At 42.2% G+C, this 20,022-nt stretch overlaps 2 protein-coding genes across 5 annotated transcripts in view; one reads left to right on the forward strand and one right to left on the reverse strand.

The window, feature by feature from the left end:
* Window positions 1–11,069, forward strand: LOC112248322 (hematopoietic prostaglandin D synthase). Of its 2 annotated transcripts, XM_024417236.2 has the most exons (5): window positions 3–245; window positions 1,935–2,027; window positions 3,045–3,154; window positions 5,151–5,249; window positions 10,639–11,069. In XM_024417236.2, exons 1-5 carry the CDS (start codon window positions 113–115, stop codon window positions 10,801–10,803), a joined length of 600 nt encoding a protein of 199 aa, XP_024273004.1. In that variant the 5' UTR covers window positions 3–112; the 3' UTR covers window positions 10,804–11,069. The 2 variants fall into 2 exon arrangements, with proteins under 2 accessions (XP_024273005.1, XP_024273004.1); XM_024417237.1 differs by lacking the exon at window positions 1,935–2,027 and having other exon boundaries at window positions 1–245.
* Window positions 11,033–20,022, reverse strand: part of LOC112248320 (SWI/SNF-related matrix-associated actin-dependent regulator of chromatin subfamily A containing DEAD/H box 1A) — a 23,381-nt gene continuing 14,391 nt past the window's right edge. For all 3 annotated transcript variants that reach the window (XM_024417233.2, XM_024417234.2, XM_024417235.2), the window contains 10 exons: window positions 16,698–16,833; window positions 16,256–16,387; window positions 14,237–14,332; window positions 13,850–13,967; window positions 13,284–13,399; window positions 12,913–13,101; window positions 12,639–12,757; window positions 12,151–12,333; window positions 11,716–11,825; window positions 11,033–11,555 (listed from right to left, as the gene is read on the reverse strand). In XM_024417233.2, the coding sequence (XP_024273001.1) occupies window positions 11,494–11,555; window positions 11,716–11,825; window positions 12,151–12,333; window positions 12,639–12,757; window positions 12,913–13,101; window positions 13,284–13,399; window positions 13,850–13,967; window positions 14,237–14,332; window positions 16,256–16,387; window positions 16,698–16,833 (1,261 nt within the window). In that variant the 3' untranslated portion in view covers window positions 11,033–11,493. The remainder of the gene's footprint in view (window positions 11,556–11,715; window positions 11,826–12,150; window positions 12,334–12,638; window positions 12,758–12,912; window positions 13,102–13,283; window positions 13,400–13,849; window positions 13,968–14,236; window positions 14,333–16,255; window positions 16,388–16,697; window positions 16,834–20,022) is intronic.

Raw genomic sequence — 20,022 nt, forward strand, 5'->3', positions numbered from 1 at the left:
CTTATTCATACACATATGGGTCACCAGGTCTCAGTTCGGGGGTGGATCACTTATCCTCACTCACAATTGCACTGGATAACCTTTCAAACTGCATTCCAACTCCGCAGGAGCAATGACATCCTACAAGCTCACCTATTTCAACATGCGAGGTAGAGCAGAGCTGCCTCGGTATATCTTTGCCTATGCTGGAATAGCCTTCGAGGATCGACGGGTAGAGTGGAGAGACTGGCCATCGATTAAGAAGAGTGAGTAATGTTTTAGTAACCAGATCACTTCAACCACATTGACAAGACAATTAGCTACTGATGAGTTATGAGCTAATAGAGGAGCTATAAGAAAAGAATCGGTATGCGACTGTATGATCCCGATCCCTATTTACCCTGGTATGGCCCCGATTTCCAGTGTTGTAGGGACCAACTCGGGGGAAAGTTTGAATCAACGTGGAAAAGTCACCAACGTAAGGGAAGTTAGTATTTTCACCCAACTTTTAACTTAAATGCAATAACATGGTGAAATATTTGTTGAATTCACGTTAGTTTACAACTCAACCAAATGTACATCAAAACTAAACGTTGAACTGACGTCTGTGACCAGTGAGACTCAGTCTCAATCTCGTTGTCGGATACATTTTTACTCGGTCAGTAGGTTTTCATGAGAGTGAAGTCATATCGTATATATTAAAAAATCAAGACAGCAGTGATGGAAACATGAAGTTTCGTTACAATTTTATAATTTTCCTACGGATAATTTGTTCATTAGACATGGTGGGATATTTTTTGTGTTAGTAAATGTAACAAGCGAGAAATAGCGTTGGAAACGCTTTTTTGCGCAAAAAAATGTTATAATAACCATCATATCGAAGGAAAGCATATGGTGTGTGGTCGTACACTACGACTCGGGAAACGATGCAGTTTATTAGGCTATAGATACAGTGCATTATGAATTTGACAGGGTGTTGAACGTGCACGCTATGACTTTGATCCTGCTTTCCAATAAATATCGAGGGTCATATTCTGGTGACATGATGGTCGATGCTTGACTGCCGTTTGACAAATACAAATATTCTCGCTCTTATCCATAATCTCATCATGTAGACTACCCTTCCTGCACTGTGTCTGCGAGCTGTTGACTAGAGCGCATGTGCATAGACCAGAGTCGGCATATTTGGTATTTAACGCAACCTTTTTGGAGGGACAGAACTATCCGTAGAGTTGAAAATGCGATGGAAACACATTGAACTTTAGATTTGTATTCGGTACAAATCAATTTGGTGGAAACACACCACTGAAGGGAAATGTGCATATTTTCGTTATGCTGATTTTAGAATATTCGCATGAAAATCTGTCGTCAATTGGATGGAAACCTAGATACTAATTTCTTCCAGAGACCAGCCCAGTAAAAAAACTCATTATCAGCTCCCATTCAGTCAGTGCATAAAACCGTTAGTCAGTCAAAATATCCTCACCCCTTAAATTACGAAAAAAGATTGCAGTCAGAGTGCAGTATGCGGCAAATACTGCGTCCAATAATGTATTTTTACTGCAGTAATTGCAGTTAAAATGCAGTAAAGCTTCAGTTCAACTGCAGTAATTCTGCATTTACTGCATCCAAATTACCACAGTCAACTGCAATCTTTTTTTGTAAGGGTTTTATCACACAATATCTTATCACCTATTGAAACCTGGACCTGGACTTACTTTACTGAATTGGACTCACATTCTTCTGGTCTTGAATTGGACTCACATTCTTCTGGTCTTGACTCGGTCTCGGTCCCCTTGCCCCCCTCACGGTCTTTGGTTTTGACTCCGATTCGATTTGCTCCGGTCTTGAATCGGTCTCACTTTCGGTGGTCTCAAACACAACACTGATATTTTCCATCTTCTGGTTAGAAGTGTTGATGATGAAGAACAACATACTTATTCACACTCTCTCAGCCTTTCCATTAGGAAAGCTCCCAGTGCTAGAGGTGAATGGACTCCCTCTGACCCAGAGTCTGGCCATTGCACGGTTCCTGGCAAAGGAAGCAGGTAATAATAATAATATAGACTAATACATTTAAATTGTAAAGTGCTTTTCATTAGTGTTCTCAAAGCTCTACATAGGCAAAAATACAATAAAAACATTTTGAATCAAGGCAGGAAATAGCAATAATAGGCTAGGTGCTAAAAAGATTAGGACTATAAGAAAGTCTGTAGAAATGTGTTTCATGGACTGTTTTTAAAAGTTCAGATTGATGCAGTGACTCTCAGATGGCCAGGGAGAGCATTCCATAGACTAGGGGCAAGGGAGCAGAAGGCTCGGTCCTCCGTTGTGACGGAGATGTGTCTTATATTATAATCCTATATTTGAACGGTAGCCAACATCTGTATGCTAGTAATGACTAGTATTTCCCAACATGCACAGCTCAGATCTTAAAAGGCCCCTACTGCACATTTTTATCTCGATATCAAATCATTTCTGGTCAACAATCGAGTACCTTACTGCGATTGTTTTCAATCAAAATTGTAAAAAAAGAAAGAAAAATAGCTTCTTAGCAAGAGCAATTTCTCAAGCAATAATTTAGCTTGGACTGGTCTGAGTGGGGAGGGGAAAACTAGCTGTTATTGGCAGAGAGGTTTGGATCTCTTTCTTATTGGTCTATTAAAATGATTTACCACCTGGGGATGTCTCCAGGCAGGCCAAAACTCCATCCCCCCCAAAACAGGCTGAAATGTCAGACAGTCTTTTCAAACAGCTCTTACACTAAAATGGCATTATCATTAATTTTCACAGTATTATTGCAGCCTCATAGTGTGGAAATATATATACACACACAACACAGGAAACTGCACTGGATCTTTTAACAATATATTTAATAATCTTGTTATGGTGAAACAGGTCAAGTAGCAAGAAGAGGATATTCCAGAACATTCTCTTCTCCTCTTGCATTTAATGAAATTTAAAAGGCAAGAGAGGAACATAAAACGCTTGGGAACTCGGTAGCCACTGTGCTTTAGTAACAACTGTGTTCATTCCCTTCTTGGCGCAACTGTTTTTTCCCCCAGGGCTTGTGGGTAACAGCAGACTAGCCGAGGCCCAGGCAGACGCTCTGGTCGACACTCTCAATGACTTCACCCTCTTAATCCCATGGAGAGAGGACAACCCACAGATCAAAGTAGGAAAGGCACGGACACCCAATCCCAAATCGACACTTACAGTGCATTCGGAAAGTATTCAGACCCTGTGACCTTTTCCACATTTTGTTACGTTACAGCCTTATTCTAAAATATATTGTTTTTTTCCTTATACACAATACCCCATAATGACAAAGAAAAAAATGGTTTGTATACATTTTTTCTAAATTTACAAAACTAGACATATCACACTTACATAAGTATTCAGACCCTTGACTTAGTACTTTGTTGAAGCACCTTTGGCAGCTGTTACAGCCTTGAGTCTTCTTGGGTATGACGCTACAAACTTGGCACACCTGTATTTGGAGAGTTTCTCCCATTCTTCTCTGCAGATCCTCTCAAGCTCTGTCAGGTTGGAAGGGGAGCATCGCTACACAGCTATTTTCAGGTCTCTCCAGAGATGTTAGATCGGGTTCAAGTCCAGGCTCTGACTGGGCCATTCAAGGACATTGAGACTTGTCCCGAAGCCACTCCTGCATTGTCTTGGCTGTGTGCTTAGGGTTGTTGTCCTGTTGGAAGGCGAACCTTCGCCGCAGTCTGAGGTCCTGAGCACTCTGGAGCAGGTTTTCATCAAGGATCTCTCTGTACTTTGCTCCCTTCATCTTTCCCTTGATCCTGACTAGTTTCCCAGTCCCTGCCGCTAAAAAACATCCCCACAGCATGATGCTGCCACCACCATGCTTCACCATAGGGATGGTGCCAGGTTTCCTCCAGATGTGACTTGGCATTCAGGCCAAAGAGCTCAATCTTGGTTTCATCAGACCAGAGAATCTTGTTTCCCATGTTCAGAGTCCTTTAGGTGCCTTTTGGCAAACTCCAAGCGGTCTGTCATGTGCCTTTTACTGAGGAGTGGCTTCCGTCTGGCCATTCTACCATAAAGGCCTGATTTGGTAGAGTGCTGCAGAGATGGTTGTCCTTCTGGAAGGTTCTTCATCTCCACAGAGGAACTCTGGAGCTCTGTTAGAATGACCATCAGGTTCTTGGTCACCTCCCTGACTGGGCGGCCAGCTCGAGGAAGAGTCTTGGTGGTTCCAAACTCCTTTCATTTAAGAATGATGGAGGCCATTGTGTTCTTTGGGACCTTCAATGCTGCAGAAATGTCTTGGTACCCTTCCCCAGATCTGTGTCTCAATACAATCCTATCTTTGAGCTCTACGGACAACCTCATAGTTTGGGTTTTTGCTCAGACATGCACAACTGTGGGAGCTTATATAGACATGTGTGCCTTTCCAAATCATGTCCAATCAATTGAATTTACCACAGGTGGACTCCAATAAAGTTGTAGAAACATCCAAGGATGATCAATGTTAACAGTATGCACCTGAGCTCAATGTCGAGTCTCATAGCAAAGGGTCTGAATACTTACATAAATAAGGTAAAATGTGCAAAAATGTCTAAAAGTTTTTTGCTTTGTCAATATGGGGTATTGTGTGTAGATTGTTGAGGAAAATGTTCTATTTAATCCATTTAAAAATAAGTCTAACGTAACAAAATGTGGAAAAAGTCCAGGGGTTTGAATACCTTCCAAGTGCACAGTATGCTCTATGCAGTTATGAAGATCTGAGAGGATTTGATATGCGAAAACCTCCATCTAGTGCTAGCCTATCAGAAGGCAAGGTAGAGCTATTAGCTAATTCTCCCAGATCTCAACAAGTGCATAGGGTCTAGTGGTCCATTTAGGATTGGACCAGAGATATCTTCATGAAGTGTTTGACAATGCCTTGACAATCATTCATAACATAATCTGTGTCTAGGACACTGGTACACTTATGACCACTCCTCAAATAAATAGCATTCTCAATGGAGAATCTCCATTTCCTTTTTTCCAGGACAGATGTTTTTTGTTGTCAGGGAAACCCATCCCAAGAAATCAAGTCATTGATAGTGACTTTAGTTTAAACCACAGTGGGGCTCAACCTCTGCATGCTGAATGATTCACAGTGCTCACCTGAGTGAGAACCCTGTTTTGTTCTGCAGACACAGAAGATTGACATGCTTTTCCAAAGCCACGCCCCCAAGTTACTGGACCATCTCCAGTGTCATTTGGGAGACAGGAAGTGGTTAGTGGGTGATTCGGTAAGTTGAAAGGAGGGGGGCTCTCCACTGTAATTCAGTCCCATAGTTTTGGCCAATGACATCAGTTTGTTAACATGACTCATGAGACATCTAAATAGTGTGAGGAGCTATAGGACTATGGGCTCATTGTAACAGCATCAATGGAACAGAGTCATTCCCATGTGTTGGATGTTTGGTACCATTCCATAGATTCCATTCCAGCCATTACAATGAACCTGTCCTCCTAAAGTTTGGACACACCTACTCATTCAAGGGTTTTTCTTTATTTGACTATTGTCTACATTGTAGAATAATAGTGATGACATCAAATCATGGTAGTAACCAAAAAAAGCGTTAAATAAATTGAAATATATTTGAGATTCTTCAAAGTAGACACCCTTTGCCTTGATGACAGCTTTGCACACTCTTGGCAAGAACAGCTCAAATAAGCAAAGGGAAACAACAGCCCATTATTACTTTAAGACATGAAGGTCAGTCAATCCAAAAAATGTCAAGGACTTTGAAATGTAAAAAAAAATACATGAGTAAGTGTCCAAACTTTTGACTGGTACTTTATACTCAACAGTGGATATTAAGATGTGTCTGTGAGATCTATATCTATCTATCTATCTATATCCTCTTGAGACTAGGGGAGCAGTATTTAGATTTTTGGATGAAAAACGTACCCAAAATGAAAGTACCTATTTCTCATGCCCAGAATCTAGAATATGCATATAATTGTCAGATTAGGATAGAAAACTCTAAAGTTTCCAAAACTGTTAAAATATTGTCTGTGAGTATAACAGAACTGATATTGCAGGCGAAAACCTGAAGAATATCAAACCAGCCTGCCTTCGCTCCATTTAAAAGGATATCAACCAGATTTCTTTTCTTATGGCTTGCTCATGCTGTAAACAGTCTTTAAACATAGTTTCAGGCTTTTATTTTGAAAAATTAGCAAGAAAGAACCCATCGCATCAGTGGATGGCTGGGTGCCAGCAGAGTTTTTCATGCACAACAGCCATTTTCTTTCTCTCGCCTATGGAAGAAGCTACATTCCAGTTGACATTATCTATTATATATTGTAAAAACAACCTGAGGATTGATTATAAAAAAAATATTTGACATCTTTCTACGCACTTTACGGATACTATTTGGAATTTGTCTGCGATGTCGTGACCACTCGAGCCTGTGGATTTCTGAACATAACGCGCCAAACAAATGGAGGTATTTTGGATATAAAAATAATCTTTATGGAGCAAAAGGAGCATTTATTGTGTAACTGGGAGTCTCGTGAGTGCAAACATCGAGAAGATCAAAGGTAAGCGATTTAATTTGTTGCTTTTCCGACTTTCGTGACCAATCTACTTGGCTGCTAGCTGTTTAATATTTTGTCTACTGAGAGAGATGTTCTTACATAAACGCTTGTTATGCTTTTGCCGAAAAGCTTTATTGAAATGTGACACGCCAGGTGGATTAACAACAAGTTAAGCTGTGTTTTGCTATATTGCACTTGTGATTTCATGAAAATTAAATCTTTGTAATTTTATTTGAATTTGGCGCTCTGCAATTCAGCGGAAGTTGATGACAATTATCCCGCTAAAGGGATAGGTGCACCAAGAGTATATCATATCGAGAGAGAGTTGAAGTCGGAAGTTTACATAAACTAGTTAATGACTCCAACCTAAGTGTTTCAACCATAAAGACATATTGAACAGATATTGTTTTACGAGAATTCTGACAAACTACACACATCATTTATTATAACTTTACTGAGTAAAACTACACAAAACCATCATAATAATTGTATGATTCTAATCAATTTCATAGTCATAAGGTTTCAGAGTGGAATTATTTCATCATTATCTTCCAACATTTAAATTACTTCAAACTCTCTGGGATATGTGGGGCGCTAGCACCAAATTCAAATAAATTACTATAAAAATCAAACTTTCATGAAATCACATATGTAAGATACCAAATTAAAGCTACCCGTGTTGTGAATCCAGCCAACATGTCAGATTTCAGAAAGGCTTTTCGGCGAAAGCAAACGATGCTATTATGAGGGTAGCACCTCCGTAAACAAAGAGAAAACATATTTCAACCCTGCAGGCGACACAAAACGCAGAAATAAAAATATAAGTCATGCCAGAACCTTTGACGAGCTTCTTTTGTTGGCACTTCAATATGTCCCATAAACATCACAAATGGTCCTTTTGTTTCATTAATTCCGTCGATATATATCCAAAATGTCCATTTATTTGGCGTGTTTGATCCAGAAAAACACCGGTTCCAACTTGCGCAACTTGACTACAAAATCTCAAAAGTTACCTGTAAACTTTGCCAAAACATTTCAAACTACTTTTGTAATACAACTTTAGGTATTTAACATAAATAATCAATAAAAGTGAAGATGGGATGATCTGGTTTCAATACAGGAAGAAAACAAACTGTAGCTAGCTTTCTGGTCACGCGCCTCTAACAGTACAATACAAGTGACCCTCATTTTGAACAGGGCTACTTCTTCATTACACAAAGAAAAAACCTCAACCAATTTCTAAAGACTGTTGACATCCATTGGAAGCGGTAGGAACTGCAAGGAGGTCCCTTAGAAATCTGGATTCCCAATGAAAACCCATTGAAAAGAGTGAACTCCAAAAAAAAAAAAAAATCTGAATGGTTTTTCCTTGGGGTTTCGCCTCTTACATACGTTCTGTTATACTCACAGACATGATTCAAACAGTTTTAGAAACTTCAGAGTGTTTTCTATCCAAATCTAATAATATATCTACTAATAATATGCATATATTATCTTCTGGGGATGAGTAGCAGGCAGTTGAATTTGGGCATGCATTTCATCCGGACGTGAAAATACTGCCCCCTGTCACCAAGAAGTTAACAATAGTGTGAGATGAGACAAGGATATCCCTGCCGGCCAAAACCTCCCTAACCCGGAACGACGCTGGGCCAAATGTGCGCCGCCCCATGGACCACCCAGGATCTCTGGTGGCACAGCTAGCACTGCCTTATACCACTGCGCCACCCAGGAGGCGCTAAAAATAGAACTGTTTGGCCATAATGTATGTGTAAACATTTATACGCAGGGCCCAGCTGTAAAAGAGACCTTGGTCTCAGTCTGTGTTCCTTGTTGAAATAAAGGTATAATAATAATGACCATTGTTATGTTTGGAGGAAAAAGGGGGAGGCTTGTAAGCCGAAGAACATCATCCCAACCGTGATTCATGGGGGTCGCAGCATCACGTTGTGGGGGTGCTTTGCTGCAGGAGGGACTGGTGCACTTCACAAAATAGATAGCATCATGAGGTAGGAAAATGATGTGGATATATTGACGCAACATCAAGACATCAGTCAGGAAGTTAAAGCTTGGTCAAAAATGGGTCTTCCAAATGGACAATGACCCCAAGCATACTTCCAAAGTTGTGGAAAATGGCTTAAGGACAACAAAGTCAAGGTATTGGAGTGGCCATCACAAATCCCTGACCTCAGTCCCATAGAATATTTGTGGGCAGAACTGAAAAAGCGTGTGCGAGCAAGGAGGCCTACAAACCTGACTCAGTTACACCAGCGCTGTCAGGAGGAAGGGGCCAAAATTCACCCAACTTATTGTGGAAGGCTACCCAAAACGTTTGACCCAAGTTAAACAATTTAAAGGCAATGTTACCAAATACTAAGAGTATTTGTGAACTTCTTACCCACTGGGAATGTGATGAAAGAAATAAAAGCTGAAATAATAGTGATTTATTCTGACATGTCACAATCTTAAAATAAAGTGGTGATCCTAACTGACCCAAGACATTAAATGTCAGGAATTGGAAAAAACTGAGTTTAAATGTATTTGGCTAACGTGTGTGTAAAGTTGACTTCAACTGTGTGTGTGTGATATATATATTAATATATATATATATATATATACGAGCAATGGACCGGTGTTAATCAGTCCTTTGGTCTGAGTCCAAATTAGATTTTTGGTTCCAACCGGCGTTTCTGTGTGAGACACAGAGTAGGTGAACGGATCTCCGCATGTGTGGTTCCCACCATGAAGCATGGAGGTGGTGTGATGGTGTGGGGGTGCTTTGCTGGTGACACTCAGTGATTTATTTAGAATTCAGGGCACACTTAACCAGAATTTCTACCACAGCATTCTGCAGTGATACGCCATCCTCTGGTTTGCGCTTAGTGGGACTATCATTTGTTTTTCAACAGGACAATGACCCAACGCACCTCCAGGCTGTGTCAGGGCTATTTGACCAAGAAGGAGAGTGATGGAGTGCTGCATCAAATGACCTGGCCTCAACCCAATTGAGATGCTTTGGGATGAGTTGGACCGCAAAGTTAAGGAAAAGCAGCCAACAAGTGCTCAGCATTTGTGGGAACTCCTTCAAGACTGTTGGTGAAGCTGGTTGAGAATGCCAAGTGTGCAAAGCTGTCAAGGCAAAAGTGTGGCTACTTTGAAGAATCTAAAATATATTTAGATTTGTTTAACACTTTTTTGGAGAAACAGACAGACTGACAGAAAGCGTGACAGCAGAGACCGACTGCACAACAGGGAGGTAGAGGCTCAGTTAGTGGTGAGTTGTATTTGTCTTACTCAGCTGGTTAAAAAGAGAGGACTACATTTCATAAGTTACTGGTAAAGTAAAAGTTGAGAAATGCTGTAGTATAGTGTACTGGAAGGTGTGGGGGTGCACAACTTACTGTATGATAGAGAAATGAACATTCTCTGGCAATAGTTCTGGTGGACATTCCTGCAGTCAGCATGTCAATTGCATGCTCCTGCAAAACTTAACCATCTGTGCCATTGTGTTGACAAAACCGTGCCTTTTATTGCGCCCAGCACAAGGTGCACCTGTGTATTGATTCTGTTAACTCAGCTTCTTGATATGCCACACCTGTCAGGTGGATGGATTATCTTGGCAAAGGAGAAATACTCACAGGGATGCAAACAAATGTGCACAAAATTTGAGAATAAGCATTTTGTGCGTATGGAACATTTTTAGGATGCATTTCAGCTCATGAAACATGGGACCAACACTTCACAGGTTACATTTATTGGTGTGTTTAGTTACAGGATTACCTCGCATACCTTAAACTATTCAGCAATAATTTGAAAATTAGTTTCCATAATTTGACTAAATAAAATAATCCACCTGTAGAACAGAAAAATGTAGATCTTAAGAAAATGTCTCATATCTGCAGTCATTTTTGTTGTTGCGACATTGCTTTTGTAGAATTAACCTGGGTGGGTCAATGGAAACCTGCCAATTGTCCTGTTTGAGTTGACAGGATAGCATACACAGATCTGGGAACAAGCCATGTCAGTTTCTCCAACTGCCTCGCTCAATGTGGCCACCATAGTCTGACATACCTTACCTTATTCTATTTGGTGCAGGAGACCTGGGCTGATCTGTACTGCCATGTGTGCTTCACTACCTTCAGTGTGCTGAGACCGGGCTTTGCTGATCACCATCCCGCCCTGTGTGGCCTGACTCACCGGGTGGAGGCCATCCCAAACATCGCTAAGTGGATCCAGTGCAGACCTACAACAGAGTTCTAAAACCTGAGCCAAGTTCAGTAGGGACAAAACAGGATAAATGTTCTGAAGCTTAGAATTGGTCCAATAATTCTAATTTAAATGTTTGTTTCAAATGTGTTTGCATTTCCGTGCTTACTGAACACAAACCACAACTTACCCTGCAATGAGGAATGCGTATGCAGGAAGTACTGATGTGAGGCACATTACTGTAGAAGTAGAGCCAGACATGACAAAATGAAGATTGCAAATGTACTTTAAAAATAAACCATTAAATATTAAAATCTTTATTTAATGTTTCGACAAACCCTGTTGATGTCGCAACAAGGACATACAAAAAAAAATACGAACGGCCAAGTAACAGCTTCGACATGGGTTTTACAGTACAACCGCAACAAAAACAAGCATTTCTTAAATGGACAAGTTCAGGTTAGTCCTTCCCCGTTTTGGCCCTTTTGCTTTCGTTTGGTTCCTAATGAATACATCCCTATTTCTGCAAAGAGCAGAGTGGCCTCAACGACACTGTCAACAGGGGCAAACAATCCATTCATATCATCTCTATTCCAGACTGTTGGAAGTGGACAGCTGTGCCTCATGGGTGGGTGTGAGCAGGGAGACCCACAAAGTTCCAGGAGGAGGATTCAAGTATCCGTGGCAAGTTTCAGTCAATCGGTGGCGCCTGGGCGGTGACGCTCCAGGCTGGATCCCAGATCCTCACAGGCCCAGTGATGCTTTGAGCAGAGAGGCCATGTCCTCGGGTATGGTGCCCTCGTCACCTGGGTAAGAACACAAAACGATTAAGTGATGATTCCATTTCTCAACATGTGATACTGATTTATTACATAAAGAAGAGAGACCATGGACACTGGACTTTCGGGTTGAGTGTGTGGGAGTGAGTGTGTCAAGCGCACGTCTGTATGTGTGCTAGGTCCTTACCCTCCTCGGCAGCAGTCATATCCTGCTCCAGTTTGAGTTTCTTCTGACCCAGCTGCAGCATGCAGCCCTCTATGGTGTCCTTCTGGATCAGCTTGATCACCTGGACTGTCCTGTAGGAGGACATGGACAGACACTGACCACCAATCATTCATCACAAGAGTATTGTAGTATTGTCTCATAACTTGCCAAGTTTTTTTTGCGTGACCACATGGTAACTCTTATCGTCACTACTTCTAGAGACTTGTCTCTAAGCAAGCCATCTCTCACTACTGACCCTAACCCCATAATGCAGCCCAGCCCTCTCCGTCCGTCTGCATTATGGGGTTTAGGTTTAGTACGGGGGGCCCGTCTCACCTGGGCCCCCCCTTTCCGGTCTGTGTCTCACCTGGTCTGCCCCCATTTCTGTCTGTCACCCCCAGCTCTTGTGTCTCTCACCTGGTCTGCCCTAGTCTGTGGCAACGGTCCTCAGCCTGTTTGTCATTGTAAGGGTTGTAGTCGATGTCATGCATAATGACCACGTTGGCTGAGGTCAGGTTGATACCCAGGCCTCCGGCCCGCGTCGACAGCAGGAACACAAAGATTTCCGGGTCCGTGTTGTAGTCATCAATCAGCACGATCCTGCACCAAACACAGATGGGTCCGGGGAAAACAATGGCTTTCTGCCGTTTCTGTACAGACACTACAACTACATACACTACATACAACACTACTACATACAACACTACTACATACAACACTACTACATACAACACTACTACATACAACACTACTACATACAACACTACTACATACACTAACATTGGTCTCTGAATATTGGCCACTGCCAGTTAAGAGCTTTTTGTGATGAATTACCTTGGCTCCAGTTGCACTCTGCCAAAAGACTTACATACAATGTTGGACGGAAGCCATTGAGTTGAACCCACCTGTCTGCTATGGGCGTGGAGCCGTCCAGTCTGATGTAGCGGTGGCCCAGGTGTTTGAGCAGAATCTCTAGGATGTCCAGCATCATGGTGAACTGACTGAAGAGCACTACTCGGTCTCCCTGCAGAGACAGCACGTTTAAGTCTTTGAAAAGCGCTATCATGTATTATTGTTATTAGAGCACAGTAAAGCACAGATCAGGACTGTATTCAGTGATGTGGAGACACCATGACATTTAACCCGGCGCTAAAGCATGGCCCCTCTTCCTCTCATTACCTTGGTCTTGAGCGTGGCAAGTAGTGTCTGGAGCAGGTGAAACTTCCCAGAGTCCAGTAGAAGGTCTTTGTCCAGCTGGTATTTGTCCAAGGACGAGTACTGCTGGCACAGCCTGTGGAGCTCAAAGTCAGACATCACAGCCATGTCCTCTTGGATCAGCACTGGGTCTGCATCAAAATGGGTCGGCTCCTAGGGGGGGGGGCATAAAGAACAATTATAGAGAGAAGAGACAGGAGATGAATATAAACAGAGAGAGCAGATTTAACAGGTAAGGGTGGTAAACAACGGGGTTACGTAGGAGAGGGACTTTTATCTCTATTATTTACTGAATAAACCAGAACAGACAAACACAAAATGAATGAAGCAACAACCTTGAGCATGAGGCTACTCATGGCCTCCAGTCTCTCTGTGGTGTAGTACTGTCGGTGGAGCAGAGGGTGGTTGGCCATCTTCCTCAGCTGCATCATCACGTTGCACAGCTCTCTCTCTACACACGTGAAAAGAATGAGAGCGAGTGGGTGGGTGAAAGATTTTATTGAATTGAACGGAATTAAATGTCTAAATTAATGTAACTGATCTATTCAATTGCTTTACTGTACTATAATTGCATTGCTTTGGCAACACACGGTACCCATTGGTGTGTGTGTGTGAGAGAAACAGTTGAGTTAAATTGAGGACACAGGATGTAAGACACCGACCACACAAAGCGTTATCCCTGATATCTCATCTGCCATCACATTGTGCTAGTTACGAGGCACCGATGTGTCACGACACTGCTGTAACACACAGTAGGGTGAAACTGCCACTAGATCCTGACTTTGGGTCTATTTGACATTTTCCTCACTAATGGTTGGAGTTAGGAACAGGGAGGGGAAACCGATCTGTACCTAGGAGAAAGTTCATCCCAGAGTTCCCTACAGTTCAGTGCAGTACGTACTCTCTCCGATGGCAGACTTCTTGAACCTGCCCACCATGGTCTGGTAAAGCTGCTGCTGCTTCTCACTCATCGGGCAGAATACCAACTTCTCCTCCTTCGCTGGCAGCAGCTTAAGAACCTGAGACACACAGACACATTTAAAGTTTAACGTTTATTTAACTAGGCAAGTCAGTTAAGAACAAATTCTTATTTACAATGACGGCCTACCGGTTAACTGCCTTGTTCAGGGGCAGAACAGCAGATTTTTACCTTGTCAGCTCGGGGATTCGAACCAGCAACCTTTCGCTCTAACCACTAGGCTACCTGCCGCCCCATACAGATATCTTTAAAATGTAACATTGTGAACCATCCAACATTTCTAAGTTTACCCAGTCACTGAGTCCTTACCTCAGTCTTGACTCGTCTGAGGATGAAAGGTTTCATGATGAGTTTAGCCTGGGCGATGCGGTCCCTCTCGAAACGACTCTGCTCCTCATGGGATTTCTACGACAAAACAAAATATAAACACCATCAAAACACATCCTACAGTACGAGTCTGACTAAACATGAGGGGAGCGGGACCACGGTCCGTATTCACAAAAACCTAATTTAGACAGCATTGTTGGTATGTGAAAGGGGATGATTCCTCCCCTAAACATTCTAAGCCTTTTATATCTCCCCGCATGCTGAGTGGGAATAGGGGGCGTGCGTCTATTTGAATAAATCCATTGTATACACATTCTGAATGAGTTTAGGCAGGTCTCCAGAACAATGAGACAACAGGACCGAGTCATGGACACCCTGGTCGACAGGAAACATGACGGCACCAAATTAAGTCAATCGTTTTGAACAAACTAAATTTACGACACACTTGCTGATCACAGTCAACACACATTTTATAGTAAGAATGGAATATACATATTTTTCCCATCAACTTGAGTGTCATGGGAACCTGTCATAACAAACAAAAAAGTGCCTTTAAAAAAAAAAAAAAAATGTATTTAAACTTTAAGCAGTTAAGAACAAATTCTTATTTACAATGACGGCCTACCGGGGAACAGCGGGTTAATTGCCTCGTTCAGGGTCAGAATGACAGACTTTGACCTTGTCAGCTCGGGGACTCGATCTAGCAACCTTTCGGTTACTGGCTCAACGCTCTAACCACTAGGCCACCTGCCGCTCCAATTTGAAACAGAGCGCATGCCCTCTTCCTGAGAGTTTGTATGTGCGTTGGAAACAAACTCTAAGGTTTCTAATCAAGTAAAAAAAATGTAAATCTGACCTGGATGACCTCTGTAGGAGCATTTGAAAAAGTGGTTTTTTTTCATCTTTGTTCCCTACCATCACTCTGCTTTGTTAGATAGTGTCATACACATTGATAGCTTGCTGCAAAACATTCCAGCTAACTGTTTTTTTAAATAGTAATAATCATAGCAAAACATGCTCAACATAAATGTCCAAGATACTGTAACCTATAGCTTCTGGCTCCAGGAGGAGAGGACTAGTGCAGCAGCTTGCATAATTGCGCATTATTCCTTGGATAAATATTAGCTGTAATACTGAAGTAAATGTATCATCATCAGCCAATGTGATCACACCATCGCTCTCTCTCTTTTCAAAGTCCCCACCAGCTATTTTGGCCGAAGACCGATACACTACAAAATCGCGTGCACATTACCCAGAATTTTAAAGCTAATTATAAGGGCCTTTAAATATTTATCTGTCAAAGTTGAGAACACATTAAAAAATGGTTAAGAGGCAAAGCATTACTGTGACAAGCATGAACAGCTCGAGGACCAAAATACCTAAATTTTAATGGAGTAAATGCATTCAAATGAATTGTGACTGAGAAGTTTGATGTCAGATAAGAATGTTCATGATTTAACGAGGGCCAAAGCCAGTAAGATGGAAAGGAGACATTTTATACTGAGGCGTTGGTGGGACTTTTAAACATAATACCACAATCATGATTACCTCAGTTGGAGGAAATAAAAAGTACCTTTTCAGATAAAGGTGGTAAAAAGCTGAAGTTGGCGGGTTTTTGTCTTGGCATGATAATGTCACCGAGTAGGAGCACTGAGCAAGAGTCAGTTGTTACGATTTAAAAGGGCAAAACGGATCCTAGATCAGCACTCCTACTCTGAGACGCTTTGCGAAGACAGGCCCTGGTCTGAGTTTGGTACAAGCTTGGTTTGAAACCCAGTTTTGATCTCCAATCCCCATCCGCTCGATCCAAGCTTCTGCCAGCCTGACTAGTGTTGTAAAATTCCAGTAACTCCCAGTTTGTCTATAAATCGTGGTTGGAAGATACTAGATTTCCTGCTTATTCCCTCCAGATTACGAGAATGTTCCAACTGTCTTCAAATCTTCCAACCCTGGGAATTTGGGGAAAGTGACCAAAAATGTCAACCCTAAACCTGACCTTACCATGGAGAACATCTTGGCTATCTGCGTGGTGCTGCTGGAGAACATGGAGGGCATGATGAAGTTGAGCAGCGACATCAGCTCCAGCAGGTTGTTCTGCACAGGGGTGCCAGTCAGGAGCAACCGGTGCTCAGCCTGGGGACACAGAGACAGGTAGTCAGGCAGGGAGAGGTAAACACAGGCAGGGAGAGGTAAACACAGGCAGGGAGAGGTAAACACAGGCAGGGAGAGGTAAACAGAGAGTTAGGAGCAACCGGTGCTCAGCCTGGGGACACAGAGACAGGTAGTCAGGGAGAGAGGGGTAAACACAGGCAGGGAGAGGTAAACACAGGCAGGGAGAGGTAAACACAGGCAGGGAGAGGTAAACAGAGAGTTAGGAGCAACCGGTGCTCAGCCTGGGTACACACAGAGTCAGACAGAGCCAGGCAGTGTTGGGTACACTAACATTGATGGCCATGAGGTGGCGGTAACGGAGGGACTTCATGTTCTTCAGCATGTGGCCCTCGTCAAACACGGCATACTTCAGTTTGAGCTTGCGGAAGAGACTGCGGTCGCTGTCGTTGCCGATGGCCAGGTTGTATCTGCAGAGAGGAACGACAGACATCAGCATCTATAGTTGAACGTTCATTCCCTTTGGTCGGGCCTACATCAAAGTGGAAGGGCTTCAGGCATGCAAGCGCACACTATGACCACTAGGGGGGGACAATTAATTTATATCTATTTTTACATCAGATACTGTCGGCTTTCGTGTGAAGCTGTCTAATGTCTGTTGTTGGGGGCCTGCGCTGCTGCCAGCAACAGTTTGGGTCTCAGTGCGTTTCTTTCACATGGCTAGGCATTGGACCTGTACTATCATCACTGTACCTCACCTCGCAATGTTAGCATTTCACCACCATCTCATTTAACATCTCAAAGTACTGCCATATTGGACTTCACAGCTGTTGCTTGCCATTCTCTGCCATTTTCCCAACTGTTAACAACGATGGCATGCTGATGAGCATGATGATGATGGATGATGATGATCAGGAGCAGTTATTTTATCATTTACATTTTGTGAAGAAAAAATTTTACTTTCAGTTAGCGATTTTCTCAAAACATTAACGTTTAAACATTCACACCCCTAGCACGCATGCGCACACTAAGCAAAGTCAAGATGTCAGGGCCTTTAAGTTCCAGTGAATTCCTGGTACTTATCAAATTGACTCATCATGTGTGGAGGCTTAATGTCAGCTAACAAGATTGGAGAAGACGTACCAAGGGTGGACTCAGTGCCTTCATTTTCCATATGGCCGCCTCGTACACTGGAACCATCCCAAATAGCACCCTTTTCCCTTTATAGTACACTACTTTTCACCACAGCTCATAGGGCTCTGGTCAAAATATGTGCACTATAAAGGGAAGAGGATGCCACTTGGGACAGCCACAGCACGTAAAGCTCTTTCATATCATCCAGCTCTGTACTGGTGGTGCCCAGATCGCGCAGCTGAATCAACTTTAGGACACGGTCCTGGCTTTTGCTCGACTTTCTTGGGCGCCCTGAAGCCTTCTTCACAACAATTGAACCGCTCTCCTTGAAGTTCTTGATGATCCGATAAATGGTTGATTTTAGGTGCAATCTTACTGGCAGCAACATCTGTGTAGCCCTTTTTGTGCAAAGCAACGATGACAGCACGTGTTTCCTTGCAGGTAACCATGGTTGACAGAGGAAGAACAATGATTCCAAGCACCACCCTCCTTTTGAAGCTTCTAGTCTGTTATTCAAACTCAATCAGCATGACAGAGTGATCTCCAGCCTTGTCCTCGTCAACACTCACACCTGTGTTAACGAAAGAATCACTGACATGTCAGCTGGTCCTTTTGTGGCAGGGCTGAAATGCATTTGAAACGTTTTTTTTTTGTGTGATTCAGTTCATTTGCATGGCAAAGAGGGACTTAGCAATTAAATCGCAATTCATCTGATCATTCTTCACAACATTCTGGAGTATATTCAAATTGCCATCTCATACAAACTGAGGCAGCAGACTTTCCACCAGACACACAACTGGAGCTTATCTACATCCAGTGTGACAGTGCTTTGAAGGAGAAGTACAACCACAAAAAGTTTCCAAACATGAAAAAGCACGCTCAGAGTATGCTGGTTTTATTCAGGTCGTGTGTGTGAAAACTTTCTCAGTAATTTAAAGCATGGGCAGGGCCACTACAACAAATTTAACAAACCACTTGTCAGCTGTTCTGAGGATCTCTACTTCAGAAATGACACCAGACTTTAACACTCTTTCCAAGAGAGCTGACCAGACCCATTGCGCACATTAAGACTGAAATCACCAAGAGTGGGATAGGCCAGGCCAGGGTTTTCTTTCCAAAACAGTCTTTTAAAAATGATTATGTGATGGTTATTGCAGTGAGAATTATCCAGCAATGCACTCGGATGCTGGATTTGTCCCCATTCATTTTACATTACAATGGTTCAGATTGTACTTTATTTGGGCTGAGATGATTTGACAACTGTTCAGTAATCTGCTTTAATATTTATTATTTTTATTTCCCCTTTATTTAACCAGGTAGGCAAGTTGAGAACAAGTTCTCATTTACAATTGCGACCTGGCCAAGATAAAGCAAAGCAGTTCGACACAAACAACGACACAGAGTTACACATGGAGTAAAACAAACATACAGTCAATAATACAGTACAAACAAGTCTATATACAATGTGAGCAAATGAGGTGAGAAGGGAGGCAAAGGCAAAAAAAGGCCATGGTGGCAAAGTAAATACAATATAGCAAGTAAAACACTGGAATTGTAGATTTGCAATGGAAGAATGTGCAAAGTAGAAATAAAAATAATGGGGTGCAAAGGAGCTAAATAAATAAATAAAATAAATACAGTAGGGAAAGAGGTAGTTGTTTGGGCTAAATTATAGGTGGGCTATGTACAGGTGCAGTAATCTGTGAGCTGCTCTGACAGTTGGTGCTTAAAGCTAGTGAGGGAGATAAGTGTTTCCAGTTTCAGAGATTTTTGTAGTTCGTTCCAGTCATTGGCAGCAGAGAACTGGAAGGAGAGGCGGCCAAAGAAAGAATTGGTTTTGGGGGTGACTAGAGAAATATACCTGCTGGAGCGTGTGCTACAGGTGGGAGAAGCTATGGTGACCATATAAAGAGTTATAGACCACCTACTTATCAACATGAAGCCAAATGTTTTGTGTATGTGGTTTACAATGTTCTTTATTTTAGGGTGGAATTCCATAATATACTGTCATAAACAGGCCATTCAATATGAACTCAAATACTTTATATTTTTTGCATCACTCAGATTGTACATCAGGAACAGAGACGATCTTTATCAGATGTTTGCTGTTTCCAGTCATATAAACATGAGTCTGATTGTGGGTAGAGATAATACAGTGAAATAGTTCTGCAATCTTAGCAGCATACGTACACCTATATATAGTACACTACTACTTGTGTGTCAACGTGAACAAAAGGCTTCATGCTTCATATGTTTTGTCTCACATATAGTATGTGTCCCTTCACTTTGTTTCAAAAGCTGAATGTGGCCCTTTGAGCCAAAAAAAAAGTTTGCCCACCCCTGCCCTAGACACTGATCTTGGGTCAGTACACCCCTTGCACAGCTGTAGAGTGAAGTAGGCCCTAGATGCTGATCTTGGGTCAGTTTGAAAATAAATAAATAAAACACATTAAAAATGTTTTGCTCAGAAAACTTGGGGGGGCAAATAAAACCACCCGCAGGGAAAATCCTGCCTGCAGTCCACC

This window comes from Oncorhynchus tshawytscha, linkage group LG04 (assembly GCF_018296145.1).
Source record: "Oncorhynchus tshawytscha isolate Ot180627B linkage group LG04, Otsh_v2.0, whole genome shotgun sequence".
NCBI lineage: Eukaryota > Metazoa > Chordata > Actinopteri > Salmoniformes > Salmonidae > Oncorhynchus > Oncorhynchus tshawytscha.

What these genes read in the sequence shown, in the direction of transcription:
- LOC112248322 (XM_024417236.2), top strand. Translation starts at nt 113, where the DNA reads ATGACATCCTACAAGCTCACCTATTTCAACATGCGAGGTAGAGCAGAG. An exon ending in CTGGCCATCGATTAAGAAGA is followed by an intron (nt 246 to 1,934) that starts GTGAGTAATGTT and finishes ACACTCTCTCAG; the next exon opens with CCTTTCCATTAGGAAAGCTC. An exon ending in AGTGGTTAGTGGGTGATTCG is followed by an intron (nt 5,250 to 10,638) that starts GTAAGTTGAAAG and finishes TATTTGGTGCAG; the next exon opens with GAGACCTGGGCTGATCTGTA.